The sequence below is a fragment of the Cheilinus undulatus genome, linkage group 15 (assembly GCF_018320785.1).
Source record: "Cheilinus undulatus linkage group 15, ASM1832078v1, whole genome shotgun sequence".
NCBI classification, from domain to species: domain Eukaryota; kingdom Metazoa; phylum Chordata; class Actinopteri; order Labriformes; family Labridae; genus Cheilinus; species Cheilinus undulatus.
The window spans coordinates 33,716,047-33,735,121 of NC_054879.1; the positions used below are offsets into that span (position 1 = coordinate 33,716,047).

Below are 19,075 nucleotides of genomic sequence, written 5' to 3' on the forward strand. Positions count from 1 at the left end.
ATCCCTTCATCCCTCCATTTTTTAATCATTACAGTTGACACAACAGAATTTAACTGTTGCCAGGTAGATAAACAGGCATGTTTGTCTCCACGTAGTGACAATGGAGAAGTTTGGACTTGATTTATCAGTTCATCTCTAAAACTTTCAGCCATTTTTGTCTCTGTTATTACACCTCATCCACCCTTACACCGCCTTGTGATCATACTGCATTTCATGTCTGTATTACATTAATTTAGAGGTCATGCACAGCAAATGCATCAAACTGGTGCAGGTGACGTGTGATATGCGTATGGGTGCATGACCCACTTTGGGGTCCACACCATCACTTAAGAACCACTGCTCTATAGAACACTCCCTGGCTGGTTCACTGCAGTTCTTCATGCTATGTTTTTGGGAGACTATTTAACCATAACTATTCCAACATATGCTGAATATATTGAGGATTAGGTGTGCTCAAATGTTTAAATCTTATAGCATTGACTTTACTTGATGCCTTATCTCTGCAATTCAGTTTTGTTATGTTTTGTTTTCCTCCTGAAATGTGCCCTGATTGATTGTGGAATTGGCCTGTCCTTGTGATATTCTCCAATTCACTGATGCACAATCTATACAGCTTAACCTTAATGGGTTTCAAGGGAGATGGAGTGACAACACAAAAAAAAACATTGCAAGTAAACAGTTGAGGGTTAAACCACCCACCATAAAAGAAAAGACTGAAATTATACACAAGATTGACATAATGGAAAAGTTATCATTTTTATCATGAGCTAGTTCCATCCTTCCCCATCCCAAAGTCCACCCTAATAGAGTGTATTGGAGGCATTCAGGTGTGCTTGTTCTACAGAGCTTTAAAAGGAGGTAAGACCTCTAAGGCTGGAGATACACTTGCTGATCTCTACAAGTACACATGGCTGCCATGTGTTCCCTGTGACCATTTGATTTGTGGCTGTGTATGTCCTTAAAAATGAATGCGATGCAGATGTGAGATGCAGTATATTCATGACTGGTGGAAGAGGTGACAGTCATGGGACAACAACAGCTGAAAGTTAAAAGACAAACTGATCAACCAGTTCACTTCATCTACACTTCACAGTGACAAACATGTCTGCCTAACTGACTGATGACAGATAACGTTTGTTGTATGAGTCAATGTTTAAACCTGTACAACCTATGAAAACAAGACTGGTGTTATAGTTCAACTAGTGACTGTGCAGACTGGTGGCTTTGAGTTGAGTGCATGTGGGTTTGTATTAGTTAAAGGGGCTGTTAGTTTTCTGCTTTCACACTTCTCTTTTTTGAGTATATATTGGTGTGCGGTTTGTCCTGATGTGAAGAACAAGGCTCTTTATTTCTTCCTTGTTTGCCTGTATAAGCCTGTTGACTCATTTATCTGTAAAGAACTTGGGTTGGATTTTCCTCGAAATCTCAACGGATATGACAACAGGTGCTACGTAGTACGTGCACTCCTCTGCTCTGTTTATACCTGGCTACGGAGTGTAGAATGAAAAGAAATGAGCTGATCTGATTTTCATATTGATTGTTAACGTTACTTTAAAGGGAGTTCTGTTGTCAGAGTACCCTCCCTGAGTGTTACCATGTTTGTAGTTTATATCCCACACATCAGGTGATCTTATACAGCCTGAGCACTCTGGTGTGTGTTCTAGAAGTATCCCCCAGTAGTACAGAAGCACATGCAACGTAAAACAGCAAGTATATCTGCAGACAAAGAAAACAATGATGGGAAACTGTTGAGGGAGTAAGTGCAATCTGTCACATGATGACAAGAAATAAGAATAGCTGTTAGAAATAATCAGCGCTGTTCCTGGTGTTCTTTCTTGCTTTTGTAGGCCATGCAAAATTACAAAATAGAAACCGTTTCATAACCTGTTCCCAGCTCCTTGCAGTACATTCCAGAAAAGTAAAGATACATTTGTACTGGTGGACACTTCAACCTCTCGCAGTCTCTGCTTGGTCAGATCACTTTGCTTTCATCAACTTTCCAGGAGTTGACGTCAGATTGTGTCCAGAGTGCACTGAGTCACACGTATACGGCCTCTTTTCACCACCTCGTCTTTGTGTTGCTGCCCTTAGTGGCCTTATGAAAGGATGTATGGACACAAATTACATGATGTCAGATGTACTTCTCCAACTTCACCTCACACCCAGAGTCCCTTATCGCTGATATCATACACTGAGGTCTTAAAGGGCTTAACCCTGAACACCCAAACCCTAAAGTACACTCCAGTATTGTCTGGACTTGATCTTTACATATATTTGCACTTTTATTGGATGGACCCACATGTAGGAGGATATCTGCCTGTCTGACTCACTCCTTGTCTGTCTGACCACCCCCTCCTTCAAGCCTGCCAGCACCCTCTTTGTGTCTCTAGTCGACTCTTCTTCCTCCTCTCTCCACTGTGTTTTTTCTTAATCATTGCTGAGGTGATGTGGGCCGGACAGAGACAGTGGATAATGTGATTAGAGGAGACTGAGGCGCAAAGTCTCGTCTCTGATCTTTGCTGTCAGCAGGGACTTCTGGCACATTTGTCGCGGATCTCAACATGAAAAAAATGGGCTCAGCGGCATCTTCTTGTTATTTACAGTGTTTGAACCTCACCTCAACTCTTTTTAGCCTTCGTTTTCACCAGTGTTGCCTTGGATTTTGTGGCCACGGCATAGACAGTGTAAGACAGCGAGGGAGTCTAAGTTACTAAGAAGAGGCATTCTGGAGGAGAACAACAGAATCAAAAACATTAGAAATGCTATCACAACCTAACATGGCTATCAATCAGCCATGAGAAAGGCAGAGGTGGAGCAGAGCCACCACCCACTTTCCAGTCAGTCATGCTGAATATATGATAATGATAACTTTTAATGATGATTGATTTATATTAAGAGGCAATGACTGACAGGTGCACATAGAACCAGGAAGTCCTCTTCTTACATGTATACTATCCACATTATATTGTTTCACACAGGTGAGACTTTTCTGAATAGGTCAGCAACTTCACTCATGGTGCAAAAGTGTCTAATGCCTAAAGGCATTCTGGGAAAGCCACAACAATTCTTTTTTAGCTACCAACTTCCAACTGTTCAGTCTTACAGTGAAAGACTGAGAGATGCACTTTGCCCAGAAAACACTACTCTACAGAGTTCAGTTACCTAATATCATCATGATGAGAATGGTCTCCACTAGAGGGTGACATGGGAGGGGATTTTCATTCCATCCCACTCCTGCGGAAATAATCCCGTCCCATCCCATTCCCAGTAGAATAACTTCCACTCCCATCCCACTCCCCTTTTTTTCAACTCCTTTTCCATCCTGTTTAAATAGAGTAATAATCTGACTGCACCCTGCTGTGGGTAGTGTAGTTTGTTTGACTTGCATTGCAGTGTTGGCTCACTAAAGAAAACTACAGGCAAAATAGCTGTGGTCAACACACAGCACTTCTGTCCATTTTCTGCTAAATGAAGCTAACCAAATGAACATAAAACCTGCTTGTGCATATTCAAATATATAAACTGGTCTATTGTTATGGTAGTTTTTGCTCCTGACCACTGTCGCGTACTTTTTTTCCCATCCAATCCCGATCACATGAACCAATAGTGGAACGAGTCCCAATCCTGTGACCCATGGGAATACTGAAAAAATGTCAGCCTTTAGTCCCTAGTAGCCCTCAATGCAATGTGCAATAGTGGGCGGTGACCAACGAGCGTTAGGCATCGCCCACTTTCAAATGGTCGTCCAATCAGACTGTTGGTCTATGTCATTACGTCATCATCACCTTTGACCAACGTCTGCTTTCAAGAAACAGGAAGTAAACTGTACACTATGAAAATGATTCAGAATGGAAAATACTTGTTTAAATAAAACATTTATATATACTTTTTTTGTAGATATATGGATAAAATAGTTGCTATCATCTCCACATACAGCATCAACATGTTTCACGTTTAAACATGCATTTTCTTTGTCTTTAATCATTGTATTCTCTTTAGGATAACTAGCAGGCTAACAAGCTAGAGCTGTGAGACATCTGCTACTAATGAACAAAACATTTACTGAAGTTGTTGGAATTTATCTTCAAAAATCTACTGCACTTTAGTTTGTAATATATTAAGTTTAACACACTCACAGATGGATTCATCTGATTTTTAATATTCAATTGATTAAAATGTACTTTTTATCATATGAAATTCAACTGTCAATCATTTCTCACTTATATCGTTGTTAAGCCTTCAATTATGATCTATTTAGCATTTCTATGTATTTTTTTTATCAGTGGGTTGCAAACTATCTTTTTCTATGCTATTTTCCTCCTACCCCACAGGTTTATCGGAAGGGTGAGGCAGCGTTGAGTGGGCAGTGCCCAACGTTGAGCATCACCCACATTGGGCTCCGCCCCCTATTGGACACTGCATTGAGGGGCTTCTCTTTAATCCCACAGTCAGGACTTCTCTAACTGAGTCACTAACTGAGACTCTAACTTCATTCACGGTGCAAAAGTGTCTAATGCCCACATGCATTCTGGAAAACTATTTTAGTACAATGACAAAAAAAAAAAAAAAAAATACTTATAATGATTTAGTACCGCATATTTAAAACTCAAAATGGGTTGAATTAGCTCAGAAAAATAGAGCTGAAATCGCTGTTTTGGATTTTCAAGTTAACACACCTATGTTTTTTTTTTTTTCCTTAATCTTCAACTGTGTGGTCTTACAGTGTATCTACATCTGAGCTAATGGCTCCACCAGCAGCCATACTGGCTACACCACATTCCAAATTATTATGCAAATGATTTTTTTCTCTGATTTTCTTAAATCTTCATTGCAAATGACAGTCAGTATAATTTTAAAGTCATCAACTGTTAGAGCATAATTCAAATTTTATTGAACAAACCTTCCAACGATAACTATTTTTTTCAAGAATAAAACAAACTAAAATTGCACTGTTCCAAATTATTATGCACAACAGTGTCTCGAAACATTTTCTAGGTTGTAAAGAACTGAAAATGGTCATTTGTTGAAATTGCAGCATTAGGAGGTCATATTTACTGAAATCAAAAGCGATTTCAATCAAAAACATCTAAACAGGCCAAGTTACATGTTAACAAAGGACCGCTTCTTTGAAATCTCCTTCACAATTCTTGCATCCATTGAACTCACACCTTTTCGTGGCCCTGTGACATTTTCTTCAAGGATGAGGAAAAGTGGATAGGAAAGGATTTAGGAAGTAATTTTTTGGACTTTTCAGATGCAGCCATCTTTTCCATCATGAAGAGCTTCTCAGCTTTTGTTAAAGAAATATATAGAAGCTATATCTGAACTAATCAATCAATATCAATCAATGTCCCCTTGTACGTTAATTTTGGAGAGTTAGGGACTGTTGGATGTATTAAGTCTCTCGTCAAAGACCTTGTAAAACCAAGAGTACTAGAGAAGTTATCTAACTAGAGGCCAAAGTCTAGAATTTGCAAACCAGCAGACACTTATGATGTGTTCACAACAGACACAAATGAAATCATTTGTGTAAGTTAATTATATGTCAAGTCAATGTAAAGCTGCAAGTTTGCCTCGGGTGGCATGAACACAGCAAATATGTGGTACGAATGCAACTAATATGCAGCACAAACGATGCAAAAATGGGGCATGAATTGTGCAAATTAATCACTCAATTCATGCAATGTGCATCACAAATTCGTAGCATTTGATGAGAAGAATTTGGGCCTTGTTAAATGCACCGTTTGCTTCATTCGCTTGTTTGTGTGAGTTGAAAAATCTGAAATGGGATGGCCTATCAGCATTGAGATCCACCGGTGACATATTTCACAAACGGCACAGGAGGAAGAAAGGGAGGAGTCCTAAGGCAACCTTAGGAAACGTTCGTCCGTCACTTAGTCACAGTCACAAAGAAGCAATCCTGTCAATGTAGTGAAGCTCAGCCATGTTTGTTGACACGTGACTAAAATGCGGGATGTGAGAGAAGGCAGCCTCTCCCCTCTTACATATTGTGGGCACTGGCATACATGCAATTTGATGTGTAATGGAGTGAGTTAATCAAATTGAATTTTGAAAAATTAAGTGAGTCAACGGTCATGCATTCAGATACATGCAAATAGGCAGTAGGTTGCATTTGGTGTGAACATAACATTACAGCACCCCTCCTGGCTCCTGTGTCTAGTAGAGTGAATTTGAAAACTTGTATACGAAATTTTTGTTTTATACGTACAGAATTTTTGTAGGGATAGTGCAAAGATTTGAAGGACAAAACACATGTAAAATCAGGAATTCATGACAGATGATCACACTATCATCTTGTCGGGGTTAGCTCAGTACATTCACATATTTGTAATCTCAATGTAAAAGGAAAGTGAGTGTGTTTTCCAGCCCTCCAGAGGCTGCACAGATGAATGAGGTATTGAATCTGGGCAATACTCCCCACTATGTTCTGCAGCTGGCCCCAGGGGATTGTGGGTAGCGTATCTGCCATACTGCTGGGGGGGGGGGGAGTTGAGGTGTGGAAGGGGAAGCGCGTCTCTCGTCAGGAAGAAGATGAAGGTGGTTTAGACATGACAGGCGTGTCATTAATCACAAGATTCTGCAGGCAGAAATTGTGGATACCTGCTCTCGATGGAAGCAACCAAAGGGATGGACGGCTGTAGTCATGGGAATATGAGGAGTGTGTAGGTGTGTGTTTAGTTCTGTGTTTCTTCTGTGGCTTCATTATTGCCCAGTTCCTTATTCCTTCTGCCTTTCCCAGCTCTGGCCATTTACAGTAAGCCCCTCTGGCAGCTACATCCATGACAGGTACAGAGAGAGAAAAGCACTCTGCAGGAAGCAAATCTGTCACCATGCTAACTAAAACATGTCACCGCAGTGGTACGGTGTGAGTTGCATGCCTGTACCGAGTGGATAGCTGATTGGAACCCAAGGCTGCTGTACTGTAGAGTTTATTTCATAGCTTTAGTGAAGGAAAGTAGAGAAGAAGCTTTGAAGGAGCAGCCGGCATATCTGCAGAGAGGAATCAAGGCGCAGCTAAAACTACAAGATGTGGTGAAATGTGTCTGCATATGTGTGTGTTCGGCCTCAGGGGGGATGATTACTCTCATAGGGCTAGACTGATCCCACCTGAGTCCCTTCCTCCAACCCTCCAGATGTTCCCCTCCCTCCGTTACATCCATATCGCTATCATCCAAATTCAGCAACTCAACATTACTGCCTCTAAAACCTGTATGTACTGTACATTTCTGGTGTATTTCTGCAAGTTGTGTAACGTTTGCGTCTTTGCCTTTTTGAACCACGGTATTGATTTGAGTTGCAAAGTAAAAAGTTGAACTGTTGCATGGATTTCCGCACACTGTTATAGTGTAGCGCACTGTTTTCCACTGAAACATCTCCAGCTTTTAGACCGTGCCACAAGAGGAGCAGTATAAATTCCCATATAAGGCAGGAGGACCCTTTCTAACCTTCTCCCTCCTCCTACTCCTCCTCCACTCTCTGTCGTCTACCCCTTCACTCCTTTATTGAAACCGGCTCACACTGTCTTCCCTCTCTGCTGCGACCACAGCCTAACGCCAAGGCATACACAAAAACATTGTTTTTTTTCCTGTTGACTTGTGTTCTGCCTCTTTCTGTCACTCACTGCCTAGAAATCTGCATTTCTACACTGTAGTTTGTCCTGCAGCTCCAAAATACAGTAAATATTATACCAAAGCTTCAAAATCATGCCTCTCAATTCCAATGGGACAGATCAGGAGAGCAGGGAAGCTTGCAGAGTGGGAGGTAGAGATGGATTGAAAGATGAAGACAGCGAAGACGAAGACAGAGAGAAAAAACACAAACAGAGCTGATAAGACCTTCGGCAGAGGAAGTGTCGTTCTCAGCCGTTCCCCCAGTGGATTTCCCAGCATCCCACTCTTCCCCTGCTGCAGGATGTAACCTCGTGTGGGAATACGTAAGGAATGTGGCCCCTTTTGTTTAGCGTGTGATAGGCTCCTGGTTGGCGGTCATTTGTGTGTCTTATGTGTGACAGGCTCCAGGCTTGGCAGAGGCTGATCAGAGCAACACTCAACAGTCCTTTCTCGGTAAGACCCTCCTAGGAAAACAATGACTGGTGTTATGGCTGCTATCTCTCAAAGCCCCTCCCTGACTGTTGGAGCTCTTTCAGGACTCTCACTGTGGTTTATGTTCATATTAAAGAGGAAACAAAAGGATTGGAGGATGGCTGCACCTAAAGCCCAGTCAGATGGGCATTAAAGTCCCTGTAAAGTGATAAAGAAAATCTCTTCTTTAAGTTTGTTGTATGACAGGCCGCTGTGCTATGAACCACCAGACAAAATTTCAGACATGAAAAACATCTGTAAGTGTATAAAATTCCACTTCAAATTATGAAAACTGAGACAGTAAAATCTGCACTAGGATGGTGTGGGCGTGTCGGTTGACTGAGCTGAGGCCACACCCATTTACTGTTTACGTCCCATCGACGGCGTAGCTACATGCAGCCCTCTGCGTCGACAAGGACCCCTATGCTGTAGCCTGAAGCGCACCTCAAAAAAATCCTAACTACGCGTCACAGCGATGCGGACCGCAAGGGCTGTGATTGGTCTGCTCAAAACATAATTTTCTGGCAGTTGCTTTTTCTGGTCTTTCTTCCTGCAACACCGCCATTTTTAAAGTCCGCAAACGTCTTCCCTGTCACCTGCGCTTCAACATTTGCAACAAAAGAATTTGTTCGTCGATATCGATGAGCTCCAACTCCAAACACACCCGCTCCACCTCGGTTGCCATTGTTTACTGTGACCGGAAGATAAACAAGGATTTGGATGTGACCCCTTTTAAAACCACACACACATACACACAGCCACACCGACCTGCATGGCGGTGAATTGCAGAGCGACGCATTCCCTCGATGCAGAACTTTGAATGATCAACGATGGTGCTGCGATAATGATGCCACCCAGAAGTATAAATCAGGCTTTATTCATTAGTCACAACTCGCTTAAATCTCTCCTCTCTCCCATTCTTTCTCTCATCCTGCTCTGGTGATCAGCTGATTACGGGCATTCAACTCTCCAAAATACAAAGAAAATCTGATTCTGCCACAACTTCATTTGACCAACCCTCATGCACCTGTCATATTTTAAATCTGTCATCCTTTTTCCTGCAGTCAGCCTGTCGTACAGTGTGGATGCTTGAAACTTCCTCCGCCCCAGCCACCTCCTTTTACTTTATCAGCATCTAGTCCAGATCCTCACAGGTCTTCTGCTCATTTCAACCTGCATACTTCAGCCTCCTCCTCTTCTGATTTCCCGGTTAAGCTCCAGAAGTTTACTTTTCATTTGATCCCGTATCCCTCATCAGCACCACCACCAGTGTCTGGACTCCATAGAGGGGTATCCTGTTCCTGCTGTTAGCCTCACTGCCGCTTAAAGTACATGTAGCCAGTATGATGGAGTCTAATCACCAGAGACATTACACATTTATCTTTTATTAATATTAGTTAAATAAATTACTGTTAATTGGGTGGATATTTGATCCTGCCAGCTCCCCTTCGACATGTATCGAGCTGGACTGTCCTGTAAATTTATACTTAGTGCTTATTGAACAAAAATAGTATCCTGCATTCTTTCACGATCTATGAAGAATCTGTGCCATGGAAAATGTGGATGAAACAAGGCAGTTTCAGCAAGCTGCAAGAAAAGACTAATAAGACATGTGGCTATTGGTCACTTTTGCTTTAGTAGGCCATAAATAGACATCAGTAATAGTTTGTGTCTGTCATCACCAGATGGATACTTCAATTCTTCTGTTACTCCAAGAAACTCAATAACTTTGCTGACTTGCTACCTGGTTGGGATTTACAGACCTACGTCAGAGTATGAGTTCTACTGATTTTTTCAATTTTTGTCAATAAACTGAAGCTCAATTGCTCTGTCAAACATGCAGAGATATTCTTTTCCCTATAGCTAACTCAGACGTGTTCCTTCAGATGAATTGTACTGATACTGATGTAAGCAGTTAATTTTATAGCTTTCTTTTTTTCCCCTTTCTGAACACCTGTAGTCCTCGTTACCCAAGGCGTTAACAAAAGCACAGCTCTTAAATAGATTTCTGTAAAGCTGTCTTTAAATGTAACAATATGTCTACTCATAGACCATTAAGGCTTGAGGCTACACCCTGCGCTTGACCCGCCACCTTGTACAATATTGAGGGAACATGATTTCTTTATGAGAGTGCAGTGAACAGAGAAGACAAGATCCAAAACAAGACAAAAGTGAGATTTATTGAAGACATTTTTGATAGTTTCTTCACTTTTTGTTTAGCCCTCATTTAAACAGAAAACAACCCTGCTTTAATAAAACTTGTCTGTTACAACACAGTGATAAAAGCTCATTGAGGACCGATGTACATTAAAGATCCTTCGCTGACCACCAGTATGATACTGAAAAGATGGTCTCATCCAAGAAAAAGGCAACAAGGCTTTAATTACCTTTTGGCACAGATGATTAAGATAAGAGCTGAGTGAGCCAGTCTGTCATTATTCTTTAATTCCCTATTTGGCATCTTGCCAAGCTTTTATTTGACAAAAGACCTTAAAGATGCCAAACACACATGTAGTGACAAAATAGTTAGCACATTAAAACATGATGTATTTATACAACAGCATTTTGGATGAAATAAATCATTTTTCATTCACATTTTTTTTTAAATCAGCCACATCTTTGGTTTGATTGACTACTTATGTGAAGCACAAACACTGTAAATGCAGAAAATGCAGGCAAAAAGATGCACGACAGGAGTGAGGAGGGCTGTATCCTTTAAAACATTGTCACATATTTGAATTGGTTGATATGTTTTGCTTCGCACAGTTCAAAGTATCCCTGCTGTTAGGAGGTAAATATTTAAGACATTTGTTCCAAAACGTAACAATTTAAAGAGATAGTTCTGTATTTTTGGAAATGGGGTTGAATGAGATACCTTACAACAAGGCTGCCAATCCTATGGCAGTCCTATGCAAGAGCCTGTGAAGGTCAGCAAAATCATGGTCCATTTTAATAATAAAGAAATAATGTATTTTTTTTATTAGATTCTCACACTTTATCAGTGAAGCAACAATGCAACTGTAATATATTGCTGCTTCAGTAAATATGCAGCCTATCCCATAGTCTTTTTTGGGCAATAAATGTTGTGGGCCGCTCTATTGGACTTAACTGTTTGGTCAGCAATTTTGGAATATTTATTACCATGCCAGGGCCTTCAATGGAGTCACAATGCCAAAAAAGACAGGAGAATAAAAGGAGGGAATTGGCTTGCTTAATTGATCACAACTACAGCCCCAAAATCGAATCTGATCCAGGCCATAAAAAGACACTTGTTAGCAGAAAGGCTAGTACCAACGCTGATCATATGAGCATGTATCCCATCCATCCATTCATTTTCTACACTACTTATCCCATCTGGGTTTGCAGGGGGCTGGAGCCTATCTCTGCTGTTATATAGGCTGACATATTGAAATAAATAACCAGGCAAGCTCAAACCTACCGCCAATTTCAAGTCACCAATTAACCTACTGACCATGTCTATGGTGGTCAGAAGAAGCTGGAGTACCCAGAGAGAACCCAAGCAAAACAAAGAATATATTTTTCCACTTGAAGTTCAAATTGAAATTATTGGAGAGTTCTAAAACATAAAGAAGTCCCCTTAAATTCCTTAAAATTTCCAAGACATAACCAAAAAAACTGTTAAAATTCTTAAACATCTTTTTAAAAAGTCTCATTTATAACAATCTTCAAACATTAACCAAACGTCTCAGTGACTCTCTAAAAAGCCTAAAGATTTGAATAAAAAGATTTACCCAAAAATTCCAACTACAACTCCTGAAAATTTTTAAGCAAGTTCCCCAAAATTTAAAAGCAAATTCGACCCATATTTCTGATGGAAATCCCAAAAATTTATGAATAAATCCCCCCAAAATCCATGAAAAATTTCCAGATAGATACCTCCAAATTACAATGCAAATTCACTAACATTTCTATAGATACTCGTAAAAAAAATCAAAGGAAATTACACCCAAAAATTCTGATTAAATTCCCATGAAAGTACTTAAAAATTTCAAAATAACTCCAAAATATCCAAACAAAATATCATTAAAATTCCAGAAAATTTTCCCCAACATTCCAAGCAAATTGCTTTATCTTCTATGGAAATTCCAGACAAATATCTCAAAAATCATTATAGAGTTCATTATTATCCTGAAGGAAAGCAAAAATGTGATGTTCTCATATGTACTTGTTGTGTCTCAGGAGGTTGAAGGAGGGACAAAAATATAAATCAAAAATATCAATACTGAAGTACGCTTAAACAAAGTGGCTTGCTCGCAGGAAAGCAGCGTGAATCTGTTTTCAATGAAAAACACAACTACCATGCCTGCTTATCTTGGGTTTTAGTAAAATTTGCTAAATAGTGGCACAGTTTGCTATGTGTTGGCACTGAAGTCAGTCTCTTCTGGAAGCTGTGTTTTCTACCTTTGAACACTGTCTCCTGTGGTCTAAATGAAACATTTGTGTTGTGCTTTGGTGAAAAAAAAATTTAGCATGGATGACACACTAGAGGAGGTTTCGACACTGTATTAACCAGATCCAAACAGCTTTTCTCAGAAAAGTTGCTTTGCTGTGTATCACTATCAGTACAATATGGCTGTGTGGTACCATGGCCCTGGGTGGAGATACCAGGTGAACAGTGGATATCATAATCAAGCTTATCGTGAGTTTATTCAGGCACCAAGTCATATATGGAGCCATGATCAGCCAACTGATTCCAATGATTGCTTCCCAGCTTTCACAGCCAATCACAGCTCTTTCTCTCAACCTGGCTGTCCATTTAAATACAACTCCTTTTTCACTAATCCCAGCTTGCATCAATGCTGAAGCTCCACGCTGCTGCTGGCAAAGCTTCACCTCCTCCACCCCAGCCTCCTCCTTAATAGCATAAAGCTTGTTGCACCCATTTTTTCAGTTTCATTCGACTGTGGATTAATTGCTTCTGAACTAATTTCATTGTATTCAATATAAATTGTCAATAATGCATCTATCCATATGGGAGTTTCTAGCAATGTGCTCACTGGAGCCTTCTCTGGAAAGTAAAACTGTATACCCATTTTACATTAAATGTTTCAATGTATGACAAGAGTGTTCCTGATTGAAAGCTAATGGTGATGTGGGCTGAAGCAGCCCAGGGGTTAGTGCTGTTGCCTCACACTAAGTAGGTTTCTGGTCAAAAACCCAGTTAGGTTTATGCATAGGTTCTCTAAGTACTATGGGTTCCTCCCATAGTCCAAAGACCTGCTCATAAGGTTGGTTTGTGGCTCTAAATTGCCTGTATATGTAAGTGTGAGTGTGACTATTTGTTTGTCTCAATATGTCTGGGCTGTAACTGAGTGGAAATTAGTCCAGGGTGAACCCAGCCTCTTGCACAGTTATGACTGGGATGCTTCCAGTCCCCCAGGTTCCTGAAGGGGATATGCGGTGTAGATAATGGATGGATGACTGTGGCGTCACAGTGAGCACAGACACTGAACAGACGGTGAAATTTTGTGTTTTCAGACATTGGCTGACCATGAACAAAGGATTGGGGTCAGATTTTGTCAAATTTTAAGGGTTGGTAGATTCTCCAAATACCAAAATATATTTGTAAAAATACTAGAAAGCAGATTTTTTATGATTTGTCACCTTTAAAAGGGGAGCATGATGACTGAAATCTCCAGTGGTGAATGCTGTACATTTTCTTCTTGAATTAACTCAGACAACCCCACTTTTAAAATACCAAACTATCACTTTGACCCCAGAAACTACAAGAACATTGACACTGACCGTGTTTTTATTTTTTTTTAAACAACCCATTGATGTTATACACTAGTTCCTGTATAGCTAAGTCAAGTAGGAAAAGTGCTTGCTGTATGCAAATACAGCACATTTGCATTGTATACTTAAGTCTGCCATGACTTCAGTTTGAGAATAAAAACTTCGATGTCACCAAGGACAGGAAGACTGACAGCACCTTTCAGTAAGTACTTTCTCCATCATATAGACATCACCTTGGTTTTAATGTAAGGGTTTCATAAAAGCTGAGCCAGGACCAAGACTTTTCTGTTTTGATCTGAACCGGTGATGGTGAGTCAGACACGGAGGTGGGACAAAACAGAAGTAAGGAGAGAGCCAGGGACACACTTTACACTCATTTGAACTGTCTGTCCATACAGCCTGACACGTCTCTGCACAGCTTGTATGTACAGACACTGTTCACACAAGTACCAGGAGAGATTCCACTCACAAGGAAACTCTCTGCTCGCCTCAACAGTTTCACTGCAAACATTAAATCGTGACCACAGCATTGCAAATGGAGATATGTGTTGTCCTGAAATCTGCTTGTAGATGCACCTTTGAGGATGACAGAAAAGGAAGATATTACAAGTAGGGGTGACACTAAATAGTTGAAATGGGACCATTTGTTTGAAAGTACAAAGATGTATAAGGGCCCCTAAAAAACACAAAATAAAAAGGATCCATTAATTTTCAAGAACAAAAAACTTGGAATTTTTGATTGCAAGTATTGATTAAAAAGACATGAAACTCGGGTTTCTTTTTTTTAATTTTAAAAATTGTAAATATACAAGAAAAAAAAATTCAAGTTTTAAAAAAACAATAAATTTTGACTTTGACATACTCAAAAATGTCCCGTTTATTAAGTCGTATATTTTCAAGCAACAATGCTCAAAGCAATGGTTGGATTGGATTCATCCTCCTGATGCTATCAAGGTTTTTTGTTTTGTTTTTCTGAACAGCCCCAGTCAGGGTTATGTCTCTTTAACAAACAGATGCTGATGATAATGTGATGATTCTGTGTTTCCTTATTAATCTATCCCAGTATAAAGTTTGATTAGGCTTGTGCCAGGCAAATAGCTGCATCTAGTACGATTTTGATTTAATAGTTGTAGAGATTTATTTAAAAAAAAAAAAAGAAGATACCCTAAATACTTTGTAACATTTTTTCTGCTTCATATTTTCTGAATTTAGTAATCTCTAAGGGGCTTGATGGGGCCCTCTGGCAGCCAGTTGATGCTGTCGAAGAGATTAGCATGGATGTAGCTATAGTGGCAGTTTTATCAGAGCTAAACAACATTTCTTTATTCAAAGAAAGCACTAAAAGCTTTTCTTGGTGGAGATATTTCTGCTCTTTTCCCATCCCATTTTAACTTGGCACACCAGACGGACTGTTTCATATATATCTATTGCATGGATATTTTTCATATTCATCTGGGAATCCTCCCATATAAAGCATTTGTGAAGGGCAGGACTTTTTACAAAAAATCTTCAGAAGGTGACTGAAGGAAAATTCTGTCTGTCACGTTCATTATGGGCCAATCAGACGACAAGACAAAATGAGGTGGTAAACATGCGCAGCTCCTGTACTAACCCGAGTTCTACAGGCTAGTGCAGCAGCAATTTGTGAAAAGCTGAGTTTTTCGATCCTAAAATGGGAACTAACATCTTTTCTGCCAAAAGAAGCTTTGCTTCAAGACAGTCTGTCTGCAGTCTGTTCATTTTTGACCACCACTCTCACAGACCAGTCATCTGAGACGCTGTGTATCTCAGAACGGAAATACATAATAAACCTTTGAAACAAAATTGGATTAAACTTCCATTTAGAGTAAAAGTAAGGGTTAGGATACAAAAAGTTAAAAGTCAAAAACCTGACGGGCAAAACCAGATTAAAAAAATGTAATAAGCAGAGTAAATAGCCCACTTACAGGCAAAGCTTATCTGCCATGAAAACATTCTAGCAATGTAGCTACCTTAGCTGCGTGAGCTACGAAGATAAAGTAGCATACAGAGCTACAAAGCTAACGTTTTCAAAGCAGCTACATAAGCTACGTATATACATTATTTACTTGGTTATGTTTGCTAAAGCTCACATTGCTAAAGCTAACTCAGCGACTACGGCTTATGTATGTAACGTTAATTGCGTAGGTAGTTGCTAGCTATGTCAGATTTAGCTAAAGCCAAAGCAGGCCACTATTCATGTAACCTCTTCTAAAATGGCTATATACATAAGCTAATCCTGGATTGGACCTCTGAGATGTTCTCTGTACTATTTATGAAATGTTTCTTAGTCCCTAATGTTTGCAATGTGTTTTTTATGAATGTAACTACCAGACTGTTTATGAGTAAAGTTGAATTAAAAAAACACTAAAGCTGGAAATACATTGTGCCAGCTAATTATAGTGCTTCCTTTTGGAGATACATGGCTTCTCAGGTGAATGGTCGGTGAGAGTAGCCGTCTTCTCTCCTTTGCTCTTGCAAATATGATTGAGGTCTGATTTAAGGGCGAAAACATCTTTTCTGTCATGAAAAGTTTTCAGTGCCTTTTTTCCTCTTTATTGCATAAAGGACTGTGGTCCAGATCTGATGAAACTGCCACTATAACATAGCTACATCAGAACTAACTGCTAGTCCAGTGGCAGCCGAAGTTATCAGCTCAAAGTACAACTAAACTCCAGCCGTAGCTACCTTCTCTTTCTCCTGAAATGCTGTGACTGATCGGCTGTTTGTTTGGTTTTTTTTTTTGGTCTGGTACATCCATTGTAGCTTGGAATTTGCAAGATGGATTTGCCTGAGGCATACATGGAGTCTCGTAAATCCATCTGCTTTGCAAGGTTGATACAGTTTCAGAAGAGTTTGATTTACCAACTGGCTCCACTGATAGTAAACAATGATAACAGCTTATGGAGCTTGCTTTATGCAGTTTACTACACACTCTAATGTACCTGTTATGAATGTGACAGACAAACGACTGGTTTAGTCACCCTTGAGAGTTTTATTTTTAGGTTATGCCTTTTCCAAACACCATGGATGTGAAATATAGCCCATGCTGTGGATATGTGAAGGTCTATCTGGCATCAGGTAGGCAGTTTAGACATGTTAAAGATGATCCAGAAAAAGGAAAATATATGTTTTGTCAACAGGTTTTGCCATCCCATCTGACCACAAGCAACATGGCTGACTATTTAATATGGTTAAGTAGCCTTAAGGCTAAAATATGAACCTTGTAAATAGCTATTATCCTGTTAAAAGGTCACCATAAAACAGACTAAATGGGTGATTTAAAATACTTTCATGTAAAGTTTGTAAGACAAATAGTTTACTTATTTGGTTTATCTCTTATGTTGCCCATGATCATATGAATCAATGAGTGCAAAAAGACTTCTGACAATTAGTTGAGTAAGGGCAAAATCTGACCAGTCAGATTAAAGTATGTCTCTCCTTGTTTGAGGAAACCCCTAGTTTTAAGTTTGGTGGACAAAATAAAGCAGTACAGACTTTCAGAAGAAAAGGATGTGATGTACATTCAGATCAGCTTCCACCTTCAGCCGTTTTTTTTTTTTTGTTTTATTTGTTTTTTTTGTCTGTCTGTCTCCTGTGGGGTGTGAACTCGGCTAAAGCAAGGCGACGCCGTGGTCAATCACACAGGAAGCTGAAAAGGCAGACGACCTCACATCCTGCCTGAGCTTTGGAAGAAATACTTCCTTCTTTGAAAAACCGCAACAGCAATTGCAAGAACGAAAGATCTCTCATGTGAAGGCAGAGCTGCGAGATAATGTGTCGGCAGAATTTTAAAGCCAGCAGGTGAGCGCCGAGATGTCTCTGTTGTGAAAAACAGAATGTGATTTTAACGTTCGTTGGAGGGAAATTACATTCACAAAAAAAATTCAAGTAAACAAAAGGAAATAACAAAGCACTGTGATTACTCAGAGGCATAGTTTCCATGCCTGAAATGAGTTCAAAAACAAGTGAAACAATGGGGTCAACTCCAGGATCATACAAACTCTTAATGGCTTTTAGTTGAACCTGAGGTCCAGACGATTGTTTGCCAGCAGGCACCTTCTTTACACTGCCTTTGTGGTAGTAAATACTTCAAGGCAAAAGCAGGCAGACACTTTTTGTGTCAATCTAGAAAAATTCCTGTGATTTTCAAAAAGATCTGAATAAGGAGGACAGGCTCGTATCCTGGTCTCACCTTTAAACCAGCAGCAAAACAGATGAGACACAGCAGCAGCTGTGATGCACTCATAGAGCAGTCTGTTTGCTAATATAACTGAAAACATCCTCCCACAACTCTATTATACGCTGACAAATATCACATAGATATTTCCCATACAGTCTCAAGGCCAGACATCAGGCATTTACAGAGCTCTGCTTCTCTTGTGCAGGAGGAGAACAATGGCTGTGTGGGCTCAGCAGTCTCCATTTGTTCACTTCAGTCTGTGCCTGTGCTTCCAGCCAGCACCCTGGTCACCATCAGGGCTTCTTGGCTGCAGTTTTGGCTTTCCCATTGGGTCCTGTTTTGATCTGGGTCATCTCCACATCTGTCAGGGCGTCGGGGGGAAGGCATGAGCGCATGCGTTCAATGGTCTTCTGGTACGCTGCCCTCTCCTGCTCCAGAGTGCGGATCATGTGCTTCAGTTTGCTCTCCCGAGAAAGGAAGGTCTCCACACTTGTCTCTAGCGTCTGGATCTTCTGCCGTGCAGCCTGGCGGAAACAAAGGTGATACCTCAGTGAACACAGAGTATGATGCAAAAACACAAGTTTGGATAAAGACACTTTTAACCCAAAGAACAGAAACAGAACATTTCCAAACTCAGACAGAAGTCAGAAGATGTATGACTCAGAAACAGAGCACAGGATGTAAACAAAAGTATACTCAAGCATAACTCTTCCTCATTAAACCCCATTAATCAAGTTTAAATCAATTTATACATTTCTTTTTTTTATCCAGCACTATCAGATGTGATTACCAGTCCTAACACAAACTACAGATCAAAAATGCTTTATGTATGTGGGAAACTACATTCAGTCCCCTTTGTCTTGCAGTCATATTTACTCTGTTTTAACCTGTGTGTTAGTGCCATCTACAGGCACTCTTAGGAACTGTCAGCAGATCACTGACCAACATGACTAATCTTTTCATCAGCCATTAAAAAGACAGAATTAAACCTCTAATACCTTGAACTTTTACAAGT

At 40.1% G+C, this 19,075-nt stretch overlaps 1 protein-coding gene across 5 annotated transcripts in view; it reads right to left on the minus strand.

The window, feature by feature from the left end:
• Positions 1–10,263: 10,263 nt before the first annotated feature.
• tbc1d4 (TBC1 domain family, member 4) overlaps positions 10,264–19,075 on the minus strand; it is a 59,707-nt gene continuing 50,895 nt past the window's right edge. For all 5 annotated transcript variants that reach the window (XM_041806463.1, XM_041806461.1, XM_041806466.1 and 2 more), the window contains one exon: positions 10,264–18,584. In XM_041806463.1, the coding sequence (XP_041662397.1) occupies positions 18,354–18,584 (231 nt within the window). In that variant the 3' untranslated portion in view covers positions 10,264–18,353. The remainder of the gene's footprint in view (positions 18,585–19,075) is intronic.